General features: G+C 42.6%; 2 protein-coding genes across 22 annotated transcripts in view; one reads left to right on the forward strand and one right to left on the reverse strand.

The window, feature by feature from the left end:
- The window catches only part of TRIP12 (thyroid hormone receptor interactor 12), a 138,848-nt gene extending 130,059 nt beyond the window's left edge, over nt 1-8,789 (reverse strand). For 8 of the 18 annotated variants that reach the window (XM_053215918.1, XM_053215913.1, XM_053215912.1 and 5 more), the window contains exon 1: nt 7,489-7,624. The gene's annotated coding sequence lies outside the window, so the exon portion shown is untranslated. Of the gene's footprint in view, nt 1-3,423; nt 3,552-6,868; nt 7,013-7,160; nt 7,266-7,488; nt 7,630-8,498; nt 8,553-8,769 lie in introns of those variants that run through there. The other 10 variants (XM_053215916.1, XM_053215915.1, XM_053215914.1 and 7 more) reach the window with 7 other exon arrangements.
- The window catches only part of FBXO36 (F-box protein 36), an 87,861-nt gene continuing 83,242 nt past the window's right edge, over nt 7,800-12,418 (forward strand). For all 4 annotated transcript variants that reach the window (XM_015069259.3, XM_027048553.2, XM_027048549.2 and 1 more), the window contains exon 1: nt 7,800-8,224. In XM_015069259.3, the coding sequence (XP_014924745.1) occupies nt 8,129-8,224 (96 nt within the window). In that variant the 5' untranslated portion in view covers nt 7,800-8,128. The remainder of the gene's footprint in view (nt 8,225-12,418) is intronic.

Below are 12,418 nucleotides of genomic sequence, written 5' to 3' on the forward strand. Positions count from 1 at the left end.
CCACTAAAGATTCCATGACTGGACAGGAGCAACAGGAGTCCTTTAGACATCACCTGCTTATTTACTGGAAGTATTCTAACTACTAAGTAGGGACACTAAACAACAAGTTTTACCTCCATGGCTTCTATCACCCCAAAACTCACCACAAACACGCCTATAACATACAGTCCTAGAAAGGGAAGCAATTTCATTGAAAGACAAATAAAATCTAAAAGCACTTTTTCTTTGCAGTTCACCTACAAAGTAAATATGCCCGTACACTTTTTTCATGTTGTCACAGCCTATTCAGGGATTAACAATAAAGTCAACATGTCTATTTGTTAAAGCTAATTTCTTGATCTCCCATTTAAGAACTTCAATCAACACAGCCTGAATTTTCTGTTAGTTCATAAATATGGATCCTCTACTGCAAAGGGCCAGTTTAGCTTCCCATCAGCCCCTCGCCTCAATTACACCTTTGCAAGTTACCCATTCTTCTCTACCTACCCAAACGATCAAGGCCAGTTCAAGTAGCAAGTCTTCCTCAGTAACTGCAACCTAGGACTGAATCTCTTTCTAAACCTCCGAGGGCCCACTGTATAAAAAACTCAACTTTGTACTTAGTAACAAATATGCACAATGTTAAATGTTGTGTTCTACTATCATAGTTTGATCTCGTTTACAGTAAAGGACATTCCAACGTAAGAGATCTTTTATAAATCTCCTATTTCTCTTCCGCACTCTTCAAGAAGGCAAACCTGGTATGGAAGCAGAAACGCACATGGATTAGTTGCTGAGGAAATATCTGCACAATGAAAGTACTTCCAACAATTTATTTGGTAAAGCCAAATTTTGTGCCCTAATTCTTCTGTTTCTTAATTTAGATTCTCATATCAGGTTTCCTAAACGTAGAAAACCTGCGTTTAGAATATCTACGGGATACTTCTCGATGCTAAACACTATACTATATATAGTTACCAAGTTTGAGAAGTGTTTTTCAACTAAATGAAACAAAAACTCAGGACAGGAACCTTCTGTATTCCTCCCAGCAGAGACCTGGCACACAGTAGCACTTGATAAATATGTATTGATAAATATGCTTTTATCTACTGGTACACAGAATTCTCAAATGCTAAACCTAACATCACAAAGTCAGTAAAATGGTCTACTGTCTTATCAGTCCCTTAAGTGCATATTTTAATGAACCTAATTCTGAAAAATTTATATTCTAGCATCCTACACTCAGCTACCAAACCCTGAGAAACGAAAATAAGCAAGCAGACAGAAACCATGGCAAATGGTGCTAATAATACTTCATAATATAGTTTCTCAATGTGTCACCGAAACGAACTGTATCCCTGCCCATATACCATGCAGGTTAGGAGCCTTGTGCCAGCCACTGTGGGCATGGAAAAATTAAACCTTTAGCACAAGAAGCCAAAAATTTACTTAAGAAGAAGTAAGCAACTAATTATTTAAGGCAGATGGTGAAAGCAATAACTAGTAAAACGTTATGGAAGAAAGAAGTGAAGAGTAAAACTCTTACAGTAGCTACCCAAAGAAAAAGTTAAATGTGTAAATGTCACTACAAGAGATACAAGATGAGAGAAGGGTATCAGTCCAGGTGGACTCAACAGTCAAAGTCCAGGCAAGAATGCTGAGGTTCCTGGAGTGTGTTCAGAAGGAATGAACAGCTCAATCTGCCCACATCCAGCCCAGGGCGCAACACAGACAAGATTATAAAATACTGGGGCCGTAGCAGAAGTTACAGCATGTTCATATATTTCCTACTTACAAGGAAACTACAAACACTTGGTTTTCAGGAAGATTAACAAAAGGGGGAGGGGGAGCTCCATATGATCTCCACAAACCTGCTCTTTAAGGACACAAAACAGCTTAAATTACAACTCAACAGTGAATTTCAGAAGGGCTACCTGAAAAAATTCATTTTGGGTTTTCCAGGGCATCACATATGTTTACCAGGATAAGGACTTCAAAATGAGTTAATCTGACCTTAAGAAGTTATAGCACAAGGTACATCTATTTATTCAGAATGCTGCCCACGGGTGGAATGAGTAGGAGTTTTGAAGTCCGCGTAGAACTCATTGGTTACCACAGCCAACAAGTTGATTAAAATACACATTGAAATGCTTTAACTTCAAGTCTTGAAGGCTTGCTGATAGACACTTCAGCTTATAAATAGCCTTCAAAGTATGTATTGGGTAGTAACCCAAATTTATAGAAGTACATCCTTTCTAAAAACAAAACAAAAATAAACTCAAATGAGGTATAAAACTCAGCTTTGTACTTAATACACACATTATGTCAAAATCTATTTAGGGCCTCAATCTAGCATTTAAATGATCAACTATTATATGTAAACAAGGGCCAATCACAGAATATAAATGGCTTGTCCTAATTTTTTTCATATGATTTAAAATAACTTGCAGTCTCTAAAATACATATCAACAGATTAAAAAGAAAACTTCTATAATCATTTTTAGGATTAACTATGATTCAAAATGTTTGTCAAAACAAGACAGACATTAAGCCCTTACAAAGTATTTTCACTTACAGTAATATTTTATTCTCACAAGACTTACTCCTCCAAGAAGCATTCAAAGATTCCTTATTATAGGCCAGACACTGTGCTAGATACTAGGGATTAAAAAGGGGGAAGACTGGCTTTAAGGAATTCATAATTGACTAAGGAATATGATATACTCAAAGACTTTCAAGTCTACATATGTAACAGAAGTATGCTCTAGGTAGAAGTGTGTTAACAAATGAGGCAATGGTCAGTGCTGCAATGAACCAGTGGAGGAAGAGCCCTGTGTTCCAATCTAGCTTTGGAGCCTAATCTCCTAAGCAGTGTCTAGCATACAAATGACAATTAAATCTCGGTGGCAATTAGCCACGCTCAGATTAGGTACTTGAAACCCACAAAGGTTAAATTATTTGTCCAAGGTCACAAAGACCGAGGAAAAGGCAGTCAAGATTGCAGCCCAAGTCTACACTCAAATCAGATGTTCACTTGAATAGTGCTGTTCACTAATGAGAGGACAGGGTAGCACACAGTTTTTTTCACTCTAGTCCACTAACATGATGTTTGAATTCAAACAGAGCTGCAGAACTATTTACCAATAGCTTCTGCACACTCAGACAAAATAGGTAGGTCTGAATAATGGACAAGTTCCTTTTTCTTCTGGCCAATCCAGTTTAATGAAACTGTAAGAATCCCAACCCAAAGCTGAAAGGCCTCAGAGAAGAACTACAAAGCAGACTTATTTCAGCCTAGGAAACAACTTCTTTTGCCAATAACCTAAAATCAAGTTAGGATATTGGGTTTAATTAAAGAACTGCATTTTTGAAAATCCAGGACACTGGCCAAGTTAAATTTTACTTAAAAAAATCAAGAGACTGGTTCAGCAGAAGTATACTTACCTATTTACTGTTAAGTAGCAGCAAGCACCCACTATGTGTCAGAGTAACCCAGCAAACCAGGCAGAGATTATAAAGAACAATTGCTAGGAGTTTGTGCCTTCAAGAAATCTGTGACACAGCTGTTTGAACTATACAGAGGCAACGAAAGAAAATACACAAATGTAAAGCTCATGTCAAATGTTAAGAACTACAAGCATCAAGATTACATTACAATTGGCAGATTATACTTATTGTATAATATCCATCAGATTCTTTCTTACTGTTAAGCCCTTTCCAGCAGTCAGGAAGATATGAAGAGGCTGGGATCACCAAAGCAAATAGCATCCTGAGGAATCTGTTGAGACCAAGAAACTTTCCAAGCAGGAAGACTGGTTGCACAGTCAGCAAGACTAGGTTAACATTATTGGTTTGGAGTGGGAAGGAAAATGGGTGTTATTTTCAATGAGGCTTATGAGTGCACCTTCATGCAAAACACAGTTGATACAAGATAATCCTGGACTTGGGGAAACCTATAATCCAGTCAGGAAACAAACGCAACACATGTCAACAAATCTAACACTATAATCCCAAAACGGAGCCTATTTAGATAACCAAGAAATAAATGGGAAAGATCCTGGGATAGAAGGGTTTGAGGAAGTGCTAGGAAGGGGTGAGCTGAAGGGAACCTAAAATGGTTTAAATAAAGAACAGTGCAGGTCAGTCTGGCAGTAACAGGAACCTGAGAGAAGATGAAAAGCAACAAACAGGTTGCTTTTTTCAACCTGAGTCCATCAAATTTCCTCAGCAAATGGAAAGATAAAAGGGCAACTGGTATTCTATTTGCTCGAAAAGATCATCATCCACCCAAAAGAAAAAAACAAAACAAAACACCTCCTCCCCAAATTCTGTAAAAAAAAAAAAAAAATAGATTTGGCAAGGTTTTCCCTTCATTGTAGACTCTGACGTTATAAAGTCAATTCCATAAGAGCCACGATCCGAAACAGGTACATGTGTTATCAATAATGAAAATGTAAAGAAATTTCTCTAAATATGATTAACAAATTTATTCAGGAGAAAGTATGGTAGAAATCTACCATGCTGATGCAAAAACCCGAAAACCAAAACCAAAACCAACCAATCAACCCAAGAGTAACTTAACAGAAATTGGGCCCAAGTTCCACTACCAATTTAACAGCAGTTTCAAAAAATAAGTTGCTGCACTTATCTTACATCAAGGTCACCGCCCCCCCACCCTTCACCATCACTGGTGAAAAGCTGTAAGTGTTCTTAATGGCCTCAAATAGCAAATGTAATTTTCTAAAACTAATGATAATATATTACACTTATTTAGCAGTTTGTAATTTTCACAGCCATTGTATCCACTGGGTCTCACAACCACCCAGTGAGGTAAGACAGTGACTGCCCATCCCCATTTTACAGATAACTGGAGACCAGATAGGATAAGTGAAAAGCTCAAGGTCACACAGCTACTGTCAGTGTGTGAATTCCCATGAATTTGTGTCTCTTTGCTAGGATGATGTGATTAAAATAGGATCATAAAATCTTACGTAGATAACATTAACCCAGTAATCTTAAAAGTTAGAATGGAAAAGTAAACATTACTTCAAATTTACTTTGCTAGGTGAAAGCATTGATTTTACACTGGCCCAGCATCCCTTTCACTTTTTTAAAATAATTATTTTAGTTTAGCAGCTTCTAGAACTCTAACTGCCTGAAGTATTCTAAAACTTAGAAAGTAAATGAAAAACTAAAACAAAAAGCCTGTTCACGACACAAACTTAAACAGTAATTGTCAGCAGAGCAGACTTAAAAACCACTCAAACTCCTTAAAAACTGGGAATGCAATAGAAACAATGATAATGTTTATTACGGTCCTTAAATTCTTACAGATACTGGCACATTCATAGAAAGGCAGATGTGAACAAAGCCCACAACCTCAACCTCCAACCATGTTAATATGCTCTTAAGCATAAAATAAATGAAATAAAAACTCTGCCAACAATCTCACAAAGATGATGTAAAAGCCCAATTCAATCTTTCTGGGGTTGAACATGGAGCAGGGTTGTTTCAAAATGAAGAACTGGAAATTTTGTTTACTCTAAAATTCCCAATTCTGATCTCTTTGCATAATCTAAGTATGAAAATAAATCTCAATAAAAACATCTGCAACTTATTGTCTCTAAATCTGATAAGGCCATTCCTCAATCCTAGCTGCTCCCTCCACACACACACACACCCCACCCCGTGTAAATGCGACACACACACACAGGCCTCATATATAGGCCTCTTGCCTTTTCCTCCAACAACTAGGACCTTTGTTCAGAGCGTCGGTTTTTTGCCCCACTCAATAGCTCTTTCAACTTTCCACCCTATATTTTTTGTTTTGTTTTGTTTTTAGAGAGGAGATCCTCAGCCTCCACTTCCTGGGTCTTTAAAAAATGAAATGCCAAAAATATCTATAGAGAGACTGGAGAGCAATAGAAAGTTGAACACAGCACTAAAGGGCCTACAAAACGGAGTAAAGCCCGGGGATCGGGTGATTTGGCAACCCAGGCAGGATCCGGGGAAGGCCGACTAGGAAAGGAGACAGCAGGGGAGCAGTTAGACGGCCACTCAGAACACATTCGCTGCGCTATTAAACGTACCCCCCGCACCCCTCACACACGAACGTTTACTCACTGCCACAGTCCCTCCTTCAATTAACTAACGAAGCAATTAAACTATACCCACCTCCAGACACGATGCTTAAGCTAACCGTCCCCAAAGTAAAACGACGTTATCAAAAACCAACCAACCTGTCTTAAGGGTTTAGGAGCAGCCCCTTCCGTTCTCTCCTTACCACACAAGGGTAACCAATTCCCCTCCCGTCCCCCCCCCGCCAACCCGCCCCGGCCGTTCAAATGTGTTATTTCCTCCCGATTTGCATGTGTTTTTAAATCTTTATTTTCTCCCCTCTAGCAAATTAAGGATTTCTGTTCTTCTGAGGAAGGAAGCGCCACGAAGGACAGGATTGGGGATTTTCCACCTTCGTTATTTGAAGTCCCCTCTAACTTGTTTCTGAACTAAAAACCCACTCACTATGGAGGAGGATGGAGGAGAGGGTGAACTGAATGGGCAAACGATATAATAGGTTTTATGTAATCCACATATAAATAAATTAATCGCCTGACTCGCCTTGAATACTAATACGATTGGAGTGACAATTGGTCCACCTCCCTCCCAAGTCCTGAACCCCCACCCCCCATTTCCATCCTGATCTATTTAGAAGCATGCTCTGCTCCTCTCAGCCAAGTTTCTCGGCCTCTTTTCCAGCCCCCCTGCACGCCCGTCTCGTCGTCATCCTCACTCAGCCTCAACTTCCCACGGCTAAAGAAACAGCCCAGCGCAGACCCCGTCTCCGGGCTCGCCCGCCCACAACCCTCCCCCTTGGCAGGAAACCCCTTACTGCGGTCTAAAGTCACTCCGGCCTCTCCCTCCTCTGACCCTCGCTTCCCACAACTGTTGTCACTCGAGCTGCTCCCTAGTTTCCATTTCCGGGCCGTCCCCGGCCCTGGAGCCTCTCCTCTCCCGGTTTCCGGGCCCCCCATCCCATTTCCGGGGAACCCTTGCCGTCTTCACACCCCCCACCTGCACTTCCGGCCCCCCACTTTCTCGCTTCCTAGAGGCCCTCCAAGCTCCAAAGCCCACTTCCGGCCCCCCCGGCCACCACCGGGCTCCCCAAGACCCGCACGCCTTACCCCGGTTCCGTGAAGGGCCCTCCTCATCGCGGGGGGCCTGAGCGGGGACCCAGCGAACCCTCCTCCCCCCCCACCCGCTCCCGCCCGGCCCCGGTCTCCCTCGAGCGTCTCGCCCGTCAACCCCCGACCCGGTCCTTCCGCGGCCCCGCCGCCGCCGGGAGCAGGCCGAGCGGGGGCCGAATCGCGGCGATGACACAACCGGGCTTCCTGGGACTTTCTGTTCCAGCTCCTCCCCACCCCCCCCTCGCCGCCCCCCCAGCCCCTCACCCCCTCGTACAACCCCCTCCCCCAAGCCTGGCCCAGCCACTCAGACCTGCGCCCCAATTACCTAGTTGGGCCCCAAAGTCTCCGGTCCGGACTCGGTGGCGCGGCAGTAACTTCCACTCGCTCCCCCCACCCCCCCCCGGCGGCGGCGGCGGCGGCGGCGGCTCCTCGGGTCCCTTCAATTATCAGCTGAGCCGCAGCACCGCGGCCGGCGTGCGCCTCCGCCCGCGCCGCCTCCCTCCCCGCCCGTTCCAACACCCTCCGGGAACTACTTTGCCCGCTGCCTCGGGCTCACGGGCTCGTCCGCGGGTAAGGCCCCGCTGCCTACACGCAACCCATCACATCGCCCCTCCCTCCCCCACCGCCCGGCGTGACTCTCCCAGCGGCCTGAGCTCTCCTCCCGATCCCTTCGAGGGACCAGGAAGGGGAATGTGGGGCTCCGCTTGATATCCCTCCGCCGGGGTCACCCCCTCCCCTCTGTGGCAGCAGGAACTAATTCCCCTTCAGGTCACCGGGGACCTGAGGGTGGAAATCTCACGGATCAGTGTTCCCTCTGACTCTTAGGAGAAGGGGCCATCACCCTAAGGAAGAAACCCCCTGCTAGCTCAAAACCGGGTTCGATTTAAACTAGGGCTTTGGCCCCATGACCCCAATCAAGCCCCGCCCCTTCCTGGTTGTCTTAGCGACGGCGGTGGCGTCCCAAGATGGCGTCGTGGCTGCCGGAGACTCTGTTCGAAATTGTAGGACAAGGCCCAGCGCCGAGCAAAGACTATTACCAGTTATTGGTCACCCGGTCCCAGGCAAGTGCGAGGCGCGGTTTACCCTCTCTAAGCTCCCTGCCGCCCCGGTGGAGCGTGGAACGCTAGCCCCGCTAGGCCGAGAGCGACTGTGGCCCGCCGGAAGCGTCCGGTCCCAGCTCCGAGCCGGGAGATTTCCCTCGTCACCTCGGCCTCCTCGGCCGGCTCCTCCGTAGTCCGCGTGCCTTTTCCCACCCCAAGGGCCGCTCGTCCCTGGCGAGCTTTCCTGCCTCCCCACATCGCACCCCGCTCCCTTCCTGCCACCGAGGGTTCCTACCCGCAGAGTTCCCTCCGCGCGAAGAGAAAAACAGGCGTCCCCGGCTTGCGTGCAGCCTCACCTCAGCGTGGGAAGGAGAGAAAGAAAGACTCAGCCAAGTGTCCCAAGGAGGAGCCGGCAGGGGAGGGGAGAAAGGGAAGATCTCTTTTCCAGGGTAGGAGTTAATCATGGGGGATTTTTAAAATCTCATCGTGGTCTTTACGGGTACCACGACCACATCAAAACTTCCTTATTTCTAGTAGGAATTGATCGTTGAGAGCTCTCCCCTTACCTTTTTGGAGCCCCTTCTATCCCATTGAAAGTGTGCGGGGGGTGGTACAAAAATGTTTCAGCTGCTCTGCGCGTCGGCCCCACCCATAATGACATCTGCTCCACAACAATAAGACCGAGGATTATGTTATCGCTGGAGTGAAGTAACCATCAGCCTATTTTTATGACTACTTTAGCTATTTAAGGTGGGCTTTTGGATGATTTATTGTGCCCATGAAATGATCAAGTTGAACTGGGCCTCCACTCGGAACCCGTTTTCTGATTCCTGGCTGAGCTTAAGCCTGTCACTGAGATAAAGCACCTTGTACTTTAATAGATGGTATTTCTATAAAATGAAATTTAGAACTTTGTATATATTTGTTTTAGTGTAGATCTTGAATATTGCATCAGTTTTCCCGTGAGCCCTTAAGTAGGTAGAGAATGCTTTTTTTATAGCTTCAAAAGCATCTTTTAAAGTAAAAATAATACATATTTTATTGTTTAAACTTGAGATGTTTAAATATTGCAAGTGTAGTGTCAGTAATAAAAGCGTGATAGCCTATCAAACTTAAATATTTGAACATTTTGGGGGGGATTTTTACACATTTAATTAGAATTTCTTAAAAGCTGAAATTCACTGTTTTGTACATTTTGGGACTATCTTCCATTTGTTCTAAGAGGTATGATCCTAACAGTTTCTTACTTTCTAACATTAGTGATTGAAAGCAATAACATATTACCATAGTCATACTTCATTTTCTCTTTTCATCTACCTCACGTAAGTTAAAATGTTCTAATGTTTACAGTCTTTTCCATAATTTGTCTTTTAAACATTTTTTTGAGATTTTTCTTTTTCTTGAAGGTCTGGTATTACAAGTGTTATAATGTTGTAAGCCTCAACAAATGAATAGTTGTTTACTTTTTTATTTTAGTAAATTAACCATTAAGAGTGCCTGGCATTAGTTTTCCCCAGGAATGCTTCCCTTGTTGATGTCGTTCAGACTTTGCTCTGTAGTCTAACTTGGGCACATGCCTGTGTTTTATGAAATCCCCCCCTCCCCCCACGCAAGTATTCTTAATTTTTTCTCTTTCCTTCTTTTTTTTTTTTTTTTTTTTTAACAGATCAAAAACTGGTTTTTATTTCAGGCCCTATTCTTCCTGTCAATTGCTTCTATAAAAAATCCTTTTCAAGCTGATCCATTTTCTTTTTTAAGCAGATGGAATATATCCACTATAGTTCTACCAGTGAGAGTTCATCTCAAATCTGATTAATTCACTCTCTTTTTAAAGTAAAATTTGTTGTAAAAAATAGTAAGCCAAAAAAATAGTCTTTTCAGTCAACCGTCTTGAGAATATGCTATTTTCTAACCACAGGATAATTTTTCTAAGTCTCAGCACAGGAAACCAAACATCCACTAAGAGGTGGTCTGACATAAATAAGGACTAAAAGACTAGAATTAAACTATGTTTTATAAGATGGACTTTTTCTGGAATGACTTTGTAAAATTTTTCCTTTCTCTTTCTTCTTTTATTTTTTAAAAAATATTGTATGTTATTCAAAATATACCCCAGATTTAGATAGATCTTTCTTTCCCTCTGATTCTCTTTTTTATTCTTTTTCACTGCTTTTATTTTTATTGACTTCAAATTCAAATGATTGCACATTTGACATGGATTTGAAGACAGGTATCTCTCTCATTAGGGTCAGACCATGGTTGGTATAGCACAGAATATAAATGTTGTACATAAATAATTTCTTTGCTTCTTATACAGTAACATTAAATATATATTTTAATGCTTATAGAGGCATTCCCAGTTAACCACTTGATGCTATGATGTTTTGTTTTTTTCCCAAGAAAGGAACTTATAGAATATAGCTTGTGGTTAATATGGCTTCTCAAATTCAATTTTTTTTTTTTTATGTTTATTTACTTATTTTGAGAGACAGCAAGCAGGGTGTGCAAGTTGAGGAGGGTTGACAGAAAGGAAGAGAGAGAATCCCAAGCAGGCTCTGCAGTGACAGCACAGCCCCCAATGCTGGGGACTTACAGACTGAGACTCAGACTTACAAACTGGGAAATCATGACCTGAGCCAAAATCAAGAGTTAGTCGCTTAACCAACTGAGCCACCAGGCACCCTTCAAATTCGATCTTTATAATGATCTTAGAAAAATCAATGCCCTGCTTTCTAAATCAAAGGTTTGCCCAATTATTTTCACCTAGTTTTAGTAGTAAATATATTTTCTTATGTTGGTTTCTAATTCTTTGAAAACTAGTAGATTAATAGTAAGAGCTGGAAAGAACCTTGAATGTTATTTAGGCAAGGGATATTCCACACTTCATCTCTAAGAAAATCTTAAATCGTGACCCTTTGCTTAATTATAATCAGCAAGTTGGCATTTACTATGGGGATGCAAAATATAAGATTTCTGCCTTCAAAGAGTTCATCTTTCATTCCACCAATATGTATTAAGCACCTTTTAAAGTTTATTTATTTATTTTAAGAGAGAGAGCGATTCCCAAGCAGCCTTGGAGCCCAGCACAGGGCATGAACTGTGAGATCAAGACCTGAGCTGAAATCAAGAGTCTGATGTTTAACTGACTGAGCCACCCAGGTGCCCAAGCACCTTTTATATACCTTTTATATGTACTGTTCTAGATGCTGGGGAAACATCAGTGAACCAAACAAAAGTCCCTCCTCCCTGAAGCATATAATCTAGGTAGGAGCAAACAGTTAGTGATTTGATTTATATAAACACTGAAATAGTTTTTTTTTTTTTTTTAAGAACAGAGGAAGTTCATCGCCAAGTTAATGAGTAGCACAGATGCTTTAAAATCCGAGTCCAGGGACACCTAGGTGGCTCAGTCGGTTGAGTATCTGACTTTGGCTCGGGTCAGGATCTCGCGGGTCAGGATCAGCCCAGACCTGCATCGGGCTCTGTGCTGACAGCTCAGAGCCTGGAGCCTGCCTCAGATTCTGTCTCCCTCTCTCTCTGCCCCTCTCCCCCCCCCACTTCACTCCCTCTCCCCCCCTTCTCTCCCTCTCTCAAAAATAAATAAACAATAAAAAAACTTTTTAAATAAATTGCGAGTTCAGAGGAAACAAAAATCACTTTAGGCTAGGAGGCTCAGGAGGGTACTATTATCAATATTTGACTCTTGAAATGGAAGTATTGCTTAAGGTGGTCACAACTAGTGGCTTAGGTTTAATGTGACAAACACTGGAAAACTGCGGGAAGCATTAACTGTAAGCTAAGTAGATGAGAATTGGCGGATACTGGCCTCTTGCACCTGTGTTAGACGGTTGTCCCTGGAGCGGCAACGTGTGATAGTCACCCCAGCAAATGAAAAGAGGAAGAATTGCATAATAGATGACCTTAATTTACCTATTTTACTTAATCCTCCTAAAGACTCCAATAAGATACCTAAAGCAATGTCATCTGGAAAAAGAATTCCAAAAGTTCATTCCCCCCAAAATAACCAATATTTTTGACATGCTTTAGAGTTGCAGCACTGACAGACTGAAAACACCTGAGGTCACAGGCCAACCTGTGACAGGAAACTGTCTTCTCCAAAGACTTGGTGAGAATGCCTGGGTGGCTCAGTCAGTTAAGCTATGGACTCTTGGTTTCAGCTCAGGTCATGATCTTGTGGTTGTAGGACTGAGCCCC

This window comes from Acinonyx jubatus, chromosome C1 (assembly GCF_027475565.1).
Source record: "Acinonyx jubatus isolate Ajub_Pintada_27869175 chromosome C1, VMU_Ajub_asm_v1.0, whole genome shotgun sequence".
NCBI lineage: Eukaryota > Metazoa > Chordata > Mammalia > Carnivora > Felidae > Acinonyx > Acinonyx jubatus.